This window comes from Gopherus evgoodei, chromosome 10, assembly GCF_007399415.2.
Source record: "Gopherus evgoodei ecotype Sinaloan lineage chromosome 10, rGopEvg1_v1.p, whole genome shotgun sequence".
In the NCBI taxonomy this organism is placed as follows: domain Eukaryota; kingdom Metazoa; phylum Chordata; order Testudines; family Testudinidae; genus Gopherus; species Gopherus evgoodei.
Genome location: NC_044331.1, coordinates 74,619,937 through 74,633,657, shown reverse-complemented (window position 1 = coordinate 74,633,657; position 13,721 = coordinate 74,619,937). Strand labels below are relative to the sequence as shown.

Here is a 13,721-nt window from a genome sequence, read left to right as displayed (position 1 = left end):
CCATGGTCTTTTGAATTGCTGCATGACTCACACTGTGTTCCTTTTTTTTTTTTTTTTTTTTTTGACATCTGTGCACTGTGGTTGGCCCTGTGATCTTCTCCCTGATTGTCTGTGTAGAACAATATTTCTAGCTTCTTGTTTGCCCTCTGTGGTGGTTTTCTCAGTATTCGTTGGGTGTTAGGTTGGTTACTGAAAAGACTGAATGATAGAAACAACAATAGTTTTATGGTTCATTGAAGGAGAGCTGACAGCTGCTTTTGTAAGTTTTTTAAGGAGGTTTTTAAAATGTATCTTAGCTGCTATATTCATTGTCTGCCTTAGCCTTTCAAAGAACAGCAAAGTATGGTCTTGAAGGTGAAGTTTTATCATTTAAGATTATATTTAAGAGTAGAAAGGAAAAGCAAAGTATGAGGAGGGCTTCATGTCAGTTCATTCAGTGTCCGGGGCAAGGAGCGTAGGGATTGATAAACAGAAACTAATTTTCCATGTGAAGGCCAAGAACATTTACTTTCAACTTGCAAAGGTTTTGGAAAGTGACAATATGCTCAGTGTTTAACTGAACTTCGGGAATTTTGATTTTTTTAAATTAGTTTGGTTTGAGTGAGTGAGTGGCATTAAAGAGCCAGAAGTGTCATCAGCATAGAAGAATGTCTGGGAGTAGTGACATAATGGAGTTTGTTGCCGTAAACCTGGCTTTGAATCCTATTTGTGTCACTGGGCAGGGTAAGTTTGATATTGTCCACCTGGTTTATAGAGGACATCTGTTCCTGTTATGATCACTGTACTACTTGGTACAATTACCAGTCTGTTCTTAATGACTCAGTCTTTGCTTAGGCAAGTCCAGATTGCAGTGTGTTGGAAGACTTCTGAGGACTTTAAATATTGGTTTTCCTATTGAGTGGTAGCCTATGAATACTAAAACTCAGTCCAGAGGAATGAAATTGCATTACTTTCCCTTGGACAATCCGCTTCCCAGCACTTAAATTTTACTGACCAGCACAATTGACCTGAGACTGAAAACCAAAACGACCTACCTCAGTTTCTCTCTTAACACCATTGAATGCAGAAGAAATGGACAATCTGCTCATGTGGCCGTTTACTTTGCTATATTCTTCCTATGCTTACTCATTTGTCTCCCATACTGCACCCGAGGAAGAGCACACGGGGCTAGACGTGCGCTCTCCCTAAAGTGCAACTGGTATATGGATTGCAAATACTTTTTATTAATGCTAACGAGGAAACTAGGCAGGAATCTATTTTTATCAAGTGAGAAAATATGATGATCAGTCAGTGCACTTAGGATTTATAAAAGCAGGTCAAAACTTGGAGGGATATACATACAGTTTAATTTAAAAAACAAACAAACCCTTCATTGGGCTCAGATCTGGAACAGCAGTCTAAATCTAGCCAGTAAATTTAGCAAGAAGGAGAGGATTTTTATATCACGTCAAACAATGTTTGAGTGTTTATCTAGTCTCCAAAGGATCACAATAGTTTTGTTAATGTGGTACTCATCATAGGTTAATAGCCAGATGTGTTCTATGCTTTCTGGGTTTACATATCTCCTTGTGACATCTTACTGGGACTCTGTTTTCCCACAGGATTCTTGAGCATGTTTCACAGTATTAGAGGACTGGAATTCTAATGTTGACGGCTGAGAATATCTTTTTGATAGAGATGGATTTCTGAACATTTGCAGAAGGCTATCATGTAATGGTGGATTTATCCAAAAAATGAACACAACAAAAATTTAGATTCTCTATTTACCATCTGGAATCCTTTATTGCTGACCAGGAAAAATGCTGATATTTCTATTAAAATCCCATAGAACTTGGGACATTTGCACTGAGCTTACGATGGAGAGGGAATCAGCCTGTTAGTGAGAGGCAGACACCATCTATGTCCCATCAACTTAGAAGATGCTGTTGAGCACTGATTTCTTTTTGTGTAACTAATTAAAATAGATCCAGGGAAATAGTGGGACTCTGGTAATTAATTTATTCATTTTCAAATGCAGATTTAAAGCCCTCTTAATGAACTTCCCACCTGAATACACAAGTGAAGAATCTGTTTCACACTGCTGGATTATCAAATTGGTCTGTGAATGGTTCCAAATTAAACTGGAACTTTAAATAGCCTTTTAATTCATCTAGAGTTTTAAAGTGCATATTTGTTGTTAGAGGGAAGGATCAGAGGTCGGGAAATTGCTGATTGGGGATTTATGGCAATTTTCCCAGTAAAATTCCCTAAGAGCATAAATTGTTCTGGCATTCAGGATGTAGGAGTGCCACTTTTCTGACATATCTAAACAGTGTCTGAATAATGGTGATATTTTATTTGTTGAAGGATATTTCATTTATTATCTTTTGATTTACAATGATAAAGAGCACCTGGTATTGGTGCTTTTAGTCTGCTTGAAGTTTTGTGTTTGGTACACTGTAATTTTCACTTTCAGGGCTTGTTCACACTGAAAATACAACTGTTTTTGTACTCTGGTTGTGAAATTCTCTTCTGCCTGAGTTAAATAAAGCTGAGTTATTCCTATGCTGCAACTTTTTTTCATTAATCATTCAGGTTTGTTGCCAACATCTACTATAATGCCTAACTGCTTGTACTGATGCATTATGGGTGAATATAGACAGCTGTGCAATGCCTCAGCAAGGAATAGAGAGTCCAGAGGATATGCGCACAGAGCAGCTCCAAAAGCATGTGGGTCAATGCTGTTTGAGATGCCTTGCACAGAGAGCTGAGAGGAAGGGGAAATTGGCTACACAGGCATGGTTGGGAGTTCTGTTCATGTTGCAAAATAAGTGCTGTTACCCAGTCACAGGAACACAACCTACGTGCCAGCTTAGGCTGCTGGCAAGAACACCACATGGATAGTTGCCACAATTACTAACCAAATATTAGCTATGCTTGAATGCATATCAGGTTTAATGGCAATCACTTCCCTAACTCGTTAATATTTAAAGGTTGTGGTGATGTCAAGATCCATTATTACACTGACGCTGAAGAGTTAAGTATTTATCCAAAGATAAAATAATCGATTTTAAGTGTAAAGTATATGTAGTGTTTTATGACTTGTATATGTAAAGCAATATAATTGTTTTGGGGCTAAGCAGTAAGTTTGGCCATTGGACATTTCTAACATCTCTTTGAAAAAAATGCTGATAATACATTCCATTGCTATTAGTACTTCCCCTAAGTTTTTCTGACCGACATGGGTATGAGGTAATATTAAGATCTGACAGGTATCTTCTGTCTTTTAGTGCCAGAATATTAGAGAAGGCTCGGCAGCAGCTACAGGAAGAGGTATTACGGATCCAGAGCCAGCTACTGGATGAGAAGAAAAAACGTGAGCAGCACGAAGGTCTTGTCAGACGCTTGCAGAAACGAGTGCTGCTGCTTACCAAGGTATGGCATCTAGGCAGAATTTAGGAATGCAAACCCTTCCCCCCCCCCCGTAGATACTGTTCCTGCAGTCCTCTGATTTCTTTCCTTGTCTGCTTCATAGTTGATGATTCAGTACTACTTGGTCTCAGTGTAGTGGATGCTGTAACAATGACTTAAGTCTTGTCTTTGGGTCTGCTCAGAGTAAATGCAAGGGTATCAGTGCTGGCCTGCTGGTGCCTGGTGCTTGTGTAGGCTGTGGTTATGTAGGTGACACACCTCTTAATGTCACCCTTGGCATCTGTGTTAGGAAAGAGAGTTAAGTCATGTTACCACAGGTGTATTTCTGTGTCTGAGCCACTGAATGGAGTTTAAAATGGCCTTGATAGCTGCCTTGCTCATTTCCCAAACTAGAAGAAAGGTGCTATACTGTGTGCAAAGTCCTGTGGAGAAATGGAACTTAGGGAAAGATGAGATGGTCACATTACCCGTATGTAAAAGTCCTTTCAGATTTAATGGTAGGAGTTAAACAATTAGTTTAGAATCTCTTTTACAGATTTTTTTGAACCAATCTATGGAGTTTGGTAGCAGGACTTTAATTTTTGATTAAATTCTATAGAATGTTTTAAAAATCTGTAGAACTCTGATAGTTTTATATTAAAATCTATAGTACTGTTGCCTAAAGACGAATTATGATTATTTATTACCTCTCTCTAGCCAAAAAGGTATGAATGGGACCTTCCAAAGACACCCATGCATAACTTCACTTGTCTTCGCAATCTCATTGCAGTCAATAGGACTGGTCACGTGAGCAAACTTACGCACATGCATGTTTTCACGATCAGGCTCTAAACTAGATGTGCCAATGCCTGGGAGAAGCAAGACAGTAGGAAGGAGAGATGAAGGTAATAAGATTATGTGGTAGCTCAGCTCAATGAGAGCTAATGCACAAGATATAGTGAGGATGCTGGTGATGCAGCTTTACTAAATAGATGCATTATTTGGATTTGAAGGTTGAAATTAGGCAAAGTAATTCTTTCCAGCATAGTATAGGGATGTGGCCCACAGAAAAAAAAAGAAAGGAAAAAAACAAGGAGATGTTGTGCTGCTACTGCTTCAGGCTTGAAATTAGAATGTTGACTGCAGGATCTTGATTTGCTTTAATTGTTTTGTGCTCAGTTCTGTAATTCTGTGTCAAAGCTGAGCCAATGAGGCTGTGATGTATGGTGTACTAAGCAGGGCTTTCTGGAGCGTGAAGCAGCTGTTTCACAAGAGGGTATTAGTTAAATCTCTTTCCGGCTGCAGTATTTGATACCATGGAGAGTCCAGTAAGTGAGAAAGAGACAGAACTGCTGTCACTTTTCTTGACACATTGCGGCAAGCATTGCATTCTGAGTGGCTGGGAACTACGAGAGGAAACCATTTCTCCCCTTGGCTCACTGAGACGACAAGCAGCATAGACAGGATTTTCCCAGCCCTATACACTTCTGGTTTTGGTATGGTCTGTAATGGGATATCTGTGGCTGTAGACATCGTTGGGTAATTCTAGGTATTGGGAAAAAGAATACAGTACTTGATAAGACATTGGAAGCCTTTTGATATCTGTATTATAATATTTTCACACACACACACACCCACCCACCCACCCACCCACCCAGAACCTCAGTTACGAATGAATACGTCAGGAATGGAGGTGGTTTGTAACTCTGAAATGTTCGTAACTCTGAACAAAACGTTATGGTTGTTCTTTCAAAAGTTTACAACTGAACATTGACTTCATACAGCTTTGAAACTTTACTGTGCAGAAGAAAAATTCTGCTTTTAACCATCTTAATTTAAATGAAACAAGAAACAGATTCTTCAGAATAGTGTCAGACTTGAGCAAGCATTTATAAAAACAGTTGCACAGTAAACTACCAAAATATTTCTTTTGTTAGCCTATTTCCACTCTTCAGCTGACAAACATGTTTTGTGGTAGAACAGTAGGATGCAGATTGGTTTTTAAAGTTCTGGATTGAAAGATCACAGACCGTTCCCTGCAACATACCATGTTGTGGTCCATATCTTAATTTCTATATTGAAGACGTGGAACCCTTTTGATTTGTTCTTCTCCGTGGTTTTATTTCTCTCAGAAAAGGACAAATCACTGGAAATGTCCTGCCTGAATTCATAGCAAATAAACTTGCTTTTTGAAAGTTGAACCTTTCAGTGTGCTGTGTAATATTTCATTTGAGATACTTCAAAGGGATATCTTTGTCCTCAGAAAATCTGTTTTGTCCAGGATTATATGGGATCCTTTGTGTAGAACCACACGTACGGTCAGAGCTAGGGCAGGAATTTAGGCATTGTTTCCTCAGTGCTGTTTCTTTTAATGGTTGCTCTGCTCATGCAAAATTAGGAAAAGGAATTTAATTTAATTAAAAAGAAATTATGATCTTGTGGTTTAAAATGAGATTGAGCAAATAGATTGCCTTTAAAAATAATAATTTCACAGTGAAAGTGTATCACCTAGAGTGGTATTTAATCATCTAATTAGTGGCATCAGTAGTAGACTGTACTGTGTCATGAATAGAAAGGAGGAGGGAAGGAAGAGGAGTTCATTTATCCAGCTCACTGGTGAATTTAGTGTGATTTTTTAAACAGGACTATAAAAATCACATTTTGGGACAAGCAATGTTGTGTTTGACATCGTCCTTATTGCTCCCTGGTAGTGTATGTTTTGTTGTGGTTGTCACCGCCTGCTCCTTTGAATAGGCAAAGAATCGGTTACCCTATTCTAGCAAATAAGGAGACCTAGCTGGTTTGATAGTAAAAATGTTATGGAATGACTATATCTTCCTTTCTTTGTGGATCAAGGCAGACCTTATGTGTCATAATTCTGTGTTTATCACTTATTTAAAATCAACCAAAAAGGAGAAGCTAGTTCTTCCCTTCCATTGCAGTAGTGTTTGATTTTAATGTAATAAAGGTATCCACTCCTGCTCCTTGATGCTGCTCTGGGAGCAACTTGCTCTGCTGCTCTCAGCCCTCCTCAACCTTTCTTGGTCATTCTTTACTCTTCCTTTAGTCTCAATCACTTTTTTGACCATTCTAGAGTTCTCGCTTCAGGAGGGCTTTCTCCTTCATTCCCCACCTGCCACAGTGTCTCAGCCTCACTTGGCTGCTCTGATCTCCCTGTTTCAGCATCTCTATCCTCTCCTCCCTTTGCTCTGGGTCTTCCTGCCTCATTTGCCCACTGGTTCCTTGGTCTTTCCTATGCACTATAGACGCTTCACCATGACTTAGTCAATAATCAAGATTAGCATAATTCTCTGCCAGCTATCAGTACATGAAATTTTCATGAATCACCTCTGACTTCCCTGGACTGCATGTGCTAGGCTTGGAAAAACAAGTGTCTGGGCATCGGTCTTGGGTCTTTAATAGAGCATCACTCAAATTGCTACTGCTAAACCACCAGTCTGGTCCTATCATTTCTATCTCTACCAATGGAGCAGGTTCCAGCATGTGATCCTGGGCTCTTGGTGCAGTCTATATTGTGTGCCTGGCAGCAGTTTTCTGGACTTGAGTTCAATTACAGTTTTTTACATGCATGCTTCAAATTAAATATGAAGGCTAGATTTGGTCGCTCAAGGATTTTTCAGATATCACTGTTGGTTTAAAGGCTTCCCGGAAGGCCACTATCCTTGGTAGACAAGAAATTGTTTGAAGGGGTATATTCATTCATTTTCTGTGTGCTACAGTTCCCCTTGGCTTAATCCTGTGTCTGTTTTGGTGGTGAAGTTTCTCTGTTTAGCTTTGTTTATGGTCATAATTTTAGAGAAATCTCTCACAACGGCTCTAACTCTGGAGCAGCTCCGTTAATGGTAGCAGTGAGATTTCCCTGAAATTCTGTGTGACACAGCCTGCCTCTCTTGTCTCCCGCTCCCGTGTTTGATTTGATGCCAAATTGGCTTTGAATGCCATATTTACTGAGGTAGCTTTTTGTTTGACTTGTGTCTTCTCCTTAAGCTTGTGTGTATTTCTTTCTCCTTTTCAGAGTTTTGCACAGAGCTTATGGTCTTTGCTTTCTTCGTAGGAAATAAAAGGCAAAGCTGCCACAGCTGGAGTTGAGTCTTTTAGATTTTTTTTTTTTTAATGACATTTAGGTCTCTCACAATTGTCCCTTTTTGAGATCCCTGGTCTGAATATAAGCTGCTTACTGAGTCAGGTTTTGATAAAAGGAGAGCCCTGAGATGCTTGTTTATTGCGTGATGTGAGGACAACTTTTGACATTAGTGGAGGTTTGAGGACAAATTGAAGCAGGAGTCGGGTTAGAAAACAGAAGGGGTGGTATACTTCATGCTTCCCAGAGTCTGCGCAGTTGGGGTGGTCAGACTGGGATGCCACTCATAGTAGTTTGGGTGGAGCTCGTGATGTGGTCATACTTCACCTTTCTTGGGTGTTTTGATCAGTAGTAAAGCAGCAATTAACTATTTTGGCATATAATGTGCCATTGAGTATCAGGAGTTGCATCCGACAAAGTGAATATTCACCCACGAAAGCTCATGCTCCAAAACGTATGTTAGTCTATAAGGTGCCACAGGACTCTTTGCTGCTTTTACAGATCCAGACTAACACGGCTTCCCCTCTGATACTTGAGTTTCAGGGTTAACTCGCTCTTGAGGGGAATAAGGACAGTTTACACCTTCCTTAGAACCATTATTTCTGCTGTATGCAGATTTGGGCAGACATTATGGCATCATTTTACATTTGGTTTCCTTTAAAGTTAGGGCTAAAGAAGCAGGGCAGTTTTTTGGTGCATTTGGCTCCTGGCCCCACTGTGGCAGCACAAAGGAGCTAGAAAGCAGCTGCATGTAGTCATCTGAGAATTCTCTTGATACTCAGGAGTTCTCAGCTGGTGCAGAGCATCACTTGCCTGCTCCTAGGCCGCCTCTTATGGCCAACCCCTGGCTCGGGGATTGCGACAGGGCCTGGAAGGTTGTGCTGAGGGTGTGGCCAGAGTGCAGTGTACTCTGAATATTCACAGCTAGTCGATCCTGGTTCTTTGAGGCCATTGCTAGCTGCCATAGGTCAGAGCTGGCCCCAGGCTCTTGTAATCTGTATGAAGACTGAGACCAGCATGGATTCTGAGAAGTAGGGACTCCTTGATGGCACCTGACCCTCACTTGCTGTGGTGAATTGAAACATGGCACAGCAGAGAATCTGGTAATTTAAGAAAAGGAGAGCTCAAAATCTGGAATTGACCACCAGATAAAAATATTGTCAAGCTCCTGCAAGCTAGTCTAGATCAATCCCTGGACAGTAGACTTTGACTTGAACTTCCACTGCCCTGGTCTTATTCATTGCGCTCATGTAATGAATTTACACCATAAGTGGATTAGACTTATTTTGCTGAATGTTGTTCTGTTTGTTTGTAGTGTCTCCTTCCTGTTTGTAGATTGTCTTCCTTTGGGTACTCTACTCTCAGCAGGAAAGACCATAAATTTCCATTCTCCTTTCAGTGTGTTCAACCAGATAATGTGTTCTGCTTATAAATCTACCTTTAGTGAGACATAATTTGTATGGGGTGGTTTGAGTTTAGGATTAAGTAAGTATTGATTAACTAACACACTGGCTGATTTACACAGATTGTCCCTAGAAGGCGTCTTCTCAAAAGTCAATACTAACTGTATGAGTGAGTCTCAGGGCGTAGAACTGCAGAGATCCATCAGAAATTGAGCTGGGTTATTAAAGTGTTCTTAAGCATGGCAGATTCAGAATTCCTGACTTGATTTACCACCTGATTTGTTTTGTAGCTGCATAGGATTCAGAATAACACTGTTGGTGTCTTTGCCACATTGGACTGTGTCCAGCTCTTCCTTGAGATAGTGAATGCACTTTTCTTGCGGCTGGTCCTAAGGAGTCAAAAAGGTTCTTCCTACTCTGGGATCTCAGTGAGATAACCCCTTTTATACTGATCTATAATTTTATCTAGGCTATGAAGATATTTAACTCTGCCAACTTGATTGTTTTCAGTATAACGGATGGATTGGTTAAACAAAAGCTCTACAACAGACTTTCCTCTGGGTCTCCCAGTGCATTTGGTGGTGCAATTCTGTTCAGACTGTAAGCTCCTTGAGGCAGGGATCATTTCTTTGCTTCTGTGTCTTGAATAGTCCCAAGCTCCCCATTGGTCCTTAATGAAATAAGCAGAAATGGTTTCTAAGCTGGTTCCCACCTTTGATTCAGTCTATGACCTCCTATGGATCATCTGGAACACTGGCTTGTGTTCTGCTGAGTCTCAGCTCTTCCTCCTCTGAAACCCTTGCCCCAGGCTTTTATTTTCTCTCATCTTGAGCCTGGCCACTCCTTTCTCTATGCCCACCATAAATTTGAGCTCTGCAGATTCTAGGAGCCACACAATGCTTTTGCCTAATTTTTTTGTAATCGCAAAGAGGCATGACCACATCAGCCATATTTTCAGACAACTCAGCTGCCTCCCCTTCACTTTTTGATTGAGTAAGAAATTCCACTCCTTATTTTGAAAACTCTTTCTGGACATGCCCCACGTGCTTCACAGACTCCAGGCCAGGGACATCCCAGGAGCCCATGTTACCCCTTCTGTGTTTGGGTGGCAGCTGCATTCAGAGGTCTTCACCCATGGGATGATACCACCCTGTCCAGGAGGATTTACCAGGGCTCCTTAGGAAAGGTACTGAATGAGATTGGCCCCTCCTCTTCTTTAATACATAGTGTGTACTCATGATTGAATCTGAAAATACTGTGCAAAGGAAGGTACACATTGTTATCCTTATTTCACAAATGGGGAAACTGAGGCATAAGGGGGCAGTGACTTACTAAAGGTAATGCAGCAGGGCACTGGTGCAGTTGAGAGTAGAACTCATGACTCCTGTCTCCTCATCCTGTGCCCTATTTCCTGGAAGATGTTCCCTTTCTTGGCCCACCAATTCTGCCAACTGGTTCCCAAGTGGAATGGGGTTGTGGGTGCCTCCTTTCCCTAAGGACTTTCTGCTGTGAGGGCTCACAGAAACCTGGCCTGTCATTACTTTTCCTCTCGTTTCTCCTTTTTCATGTGTGGGACTGGCCAATTCATCTCTCCCAACTATTTTGCCATGCTTAGTACAAGCTTATCCTCTGATGCTCCTGCCATTTGGAACAGCTTTTCTTTATCTATGTTGTTGATTCCAATTCCAAATCACTCTTCAGATCTCAGGTTTTGATATTGTCTTTCGTGGGTGTACCTCTGAATTTCTGTCTGCCTCTGTTTTGTTTAGCTTGATAAATACGTAATGGAGCTCAAGGGTAAAGCATTTGGGGATGTGGTGTGCATGGAGAATGCTGTAGAAAGAAAAGTTTTATATTATTGATGTGCATCAGTGTAATCTTTGCTCTTTTAGTATCATAGATACCACTCTTCTCAATGGCATATGGAATGTTTTTATTAAATAAAGCAGTAGAAACCAAATAAGGCTGATCTTTCTGCACCCAGTTTCCCTCACAAACTAAATTCAGCAGCCCCAGGAATCATTTTGGTTACTCTCAATGCTCCATTACAATCTGTACATTAGTCTTCTCATAATGCGGTGATCAGAATTACACAATATGCTCAATATAATCTTAGAATAGTCTTAGACAGTGCCGCAATAAATTATGCTGATTTATATTTTGTGCTTAGTTATATTCATTGCAAGTTCTTATTTGCATGCTTGACATTTAAATTACTGTATTTTGAATGTCTGATTTTTATTTTGAGACCTTTATTAAGCAATTCCAGTCTAAGGGGTTAATTGTTACTGATAGCTAAAAGTATAATTGCCCTGATAAAATATCATGACTATATTAAGCTAATGGAAATTGCTTCTGGAATTGGATGAACACAGACTGTTTTACTATTTGAAAAAGGCTGTTTCAAGAGAGCCATTAATATGATTCACCAATACATCTGCAGAATCTCTTTTTTTGAGCGAATGAACAGACGAGATGAAAGGGATGTGTTCTGGGAGGAAGCTGTTTGCAGTAATTTTGGGGCAGTATGCGAGAACAAGTATAATTGGAAGGAGGAAACATCTTCAAATTAAAAAGAACATATTGTAATGGATACCTAGTTGGAGACCTGAAGTGCTTTGAGTGGGGAAGAGAAATCAATATTCCCTGATACAGACATGCTTTTCTCCTGCTTCATTTTTCCTTTGTAAACCTAATCTGTTTGCCTGATTCCATGATGTTTGTACCTGACTCTGATTTCATTTAGTTCTTCTTCGAGTGATTGCTCACATCCATTCCAGTTAGGTGTGCGCGCCGCGCGTGCACGTTCGTCGGAAACTTTTTTACCCTAGCAACTCCAGTGGGCCGGCAGGTCGCCCCCTAGAGTGGCGCCGCCATGGCGCTCTATATATACCCCTGCCGGCCCGCCCGCTCCTCAGTTCCTTCTTACCGCCGTGTCGGTCGTTGGAACTGTGGAGCGCGGCTTAGCTGTCCTCCACGTCCCTAGCTCTCCTAGTTTTCAATCGCTTATCTCTAGTTCTATATAGTGTTAATTAGTGTTGTTAAGTAAATAGTTTAGTCAATAGTTGTTAAATAGTTCTTGGCCGGGGGCTTAGCCCTTCCCGGCACCCGGCGCCAGGCTCATGCCTGTTTCGCCGGGCTTCAAGCAGTGTGCGGCCTGCAAGAAGCCCATGCCCACCAGCGATCCCCACGAAGCGTGCCTGAAGTGCCTCGGGGAATCGCACAGGTCTGACAAGTGCCGCATCTGTAAGGCTTTCAAGCCGAGGACAAAAAAGGAGAGAGATCAGAGACTCCGAACTCTCCTAATGGAGGCGGCACTTGACCCGTCGACTTCGCGGACCGTGGTCTCGGCACCGGCACCGGATCGCTCCGGCACCGAGAAGACTCCTCGGCACCGACCTTCTCCGGCACCGGAATCACAGCCTAGGCCGTCGAAGTCTGCTACTCCGGCCAGGCAGACCCGGCTTGAGCGCCCGGCCTCGACATCGGCCGCGGCACCGCCGGCACCGTCAGCACCGTTGACTCCGGGCCAGGCGGGTCCGTTGAGTCCGGTGCCGCCGAGCTCCCCCATGAGATCTGGGGTTGAGATAGTGGTCCCGTCAACACCGGAGACCTTCGCCTCGGCTCGGGACCTTATTGCCCTGACGGAGCCCACTCGGCTGCCACCCCCGGTACCTCCGGTGCGGGTCGTGTCCAGGGGCAAGCCCATGATGTCGGCGCCGCCCAGAGACAGTCCTTCGCCATCTAGGTCCCGACGTCTTGGGCGCTCCAGATCCCGACGCCGCTCGCAGTCCCGGCACCGCTCCCCTCAGCGGCACCGGTCGCACTCGCGGCAACGGTCGACCTCCGGACGGTCGCGGTCAAGCTCCAGTCGGCGTCACCGGCACCGCGACTCCAGGAGCAGGTCCCATCGCTACTCGCCGCACCGGTCGACCTCCCGGCACCGAGCTGGTGGCAGGTCCCGGTCTCGGTCGACCTCCCGGCGCCGAGCCGGTGGTAGGTCCCGGTCGACCTCCCGGCACCGAGATGGTGGCAGGTCCCGGTCTCGGTCGACCTCCCGGCGCCGAGCCGGTGGTAGGTCCCGCTACCGAAGCGACACCCGGTACCGATCAGGATCCCGGCACCGTGACAGATCCAGGTCCCGGTCCCGATCCCGGCACCGATACGACTCCCGGCACCGGTCCCCGGCACCGAGACGATCCTCCGTGCCGACCCGCGCCGGCCCGTACCATCCGGGGTCGGCCCCGCCGTGGCCCTCGAGACAGCCGTCCGTATCTTCGCAGGCGGACAGTGCGTATGCGCTCGGCACCGACCGGCAGGCGGCGCTCTTCGGGGATCCGCCGCTGGAAGACCAAGGCCCACCACAGTGGGGATTCTGGACACCCTGGGCATACCATCAGGCCCAGGGCCCCCAGCAGCTCCCTCCCACACCGGCGAATGCGGAGCGTAGGGCCCCTGAAGCCTCCTTGTCTCGCCCCCCTCCCTCCCCGGAGGCGGAGGAAGGGTCCAAACAGCAGGACTCCGCTGTGGCTCCGGAGGTAGAGGCGAGGGCTGAGGAAGACCCTCAGTTGGACACTATCGTGCCTGGGGTCTCCTCATCCTCCTCCCCGGATGAGGCGGTGGCGGGTACCTCCTCCAACAGTCCCCCCCCGCTGGATCTCAGGGCGCACCAGGACCTCCTCAGGCGGGTGGCCCAAAACCTGAGTCTGCAGGCAGAGGAGGTCTCGGAGATAGAGGACCCGATTGTTACCATCCTCTCTTCGGATGCTCCCACCAGGGTCGCCCTGCCCTTTGTACGGACCATTCAGGCCAATGCCAATACTATC

At 44.1% G+C, this 13,721-nt stretch overlaps 1 protein-coding gene across 4 annotated transcripts in view; it reads left to right on the top strand.

The window, feature by feature from the left end:
• The window catches only part of MAD1L1 (mitotic arrest deficient 1 like 1), a 558,561-nt gene that overhangs the window by 165,622 nt on the left and 379,218 nt on the right, over window positions 1-13,721 (top strand). For all 4 annotated transcript variants that reach the window (XM_030577083.1, XM_030577082.1, XM_030577084.1 and 1 more), the window contains exon 11: window positions 3,270-3,414. In XM_030577083.1, coding sequence (XP_030432943.1) covers window positions 3,270-3,414 — 145 coding nt within the window. The remainder of the gene's footprint in view (window positions 1-3,269; window positions 3,415-13,721) is intronic.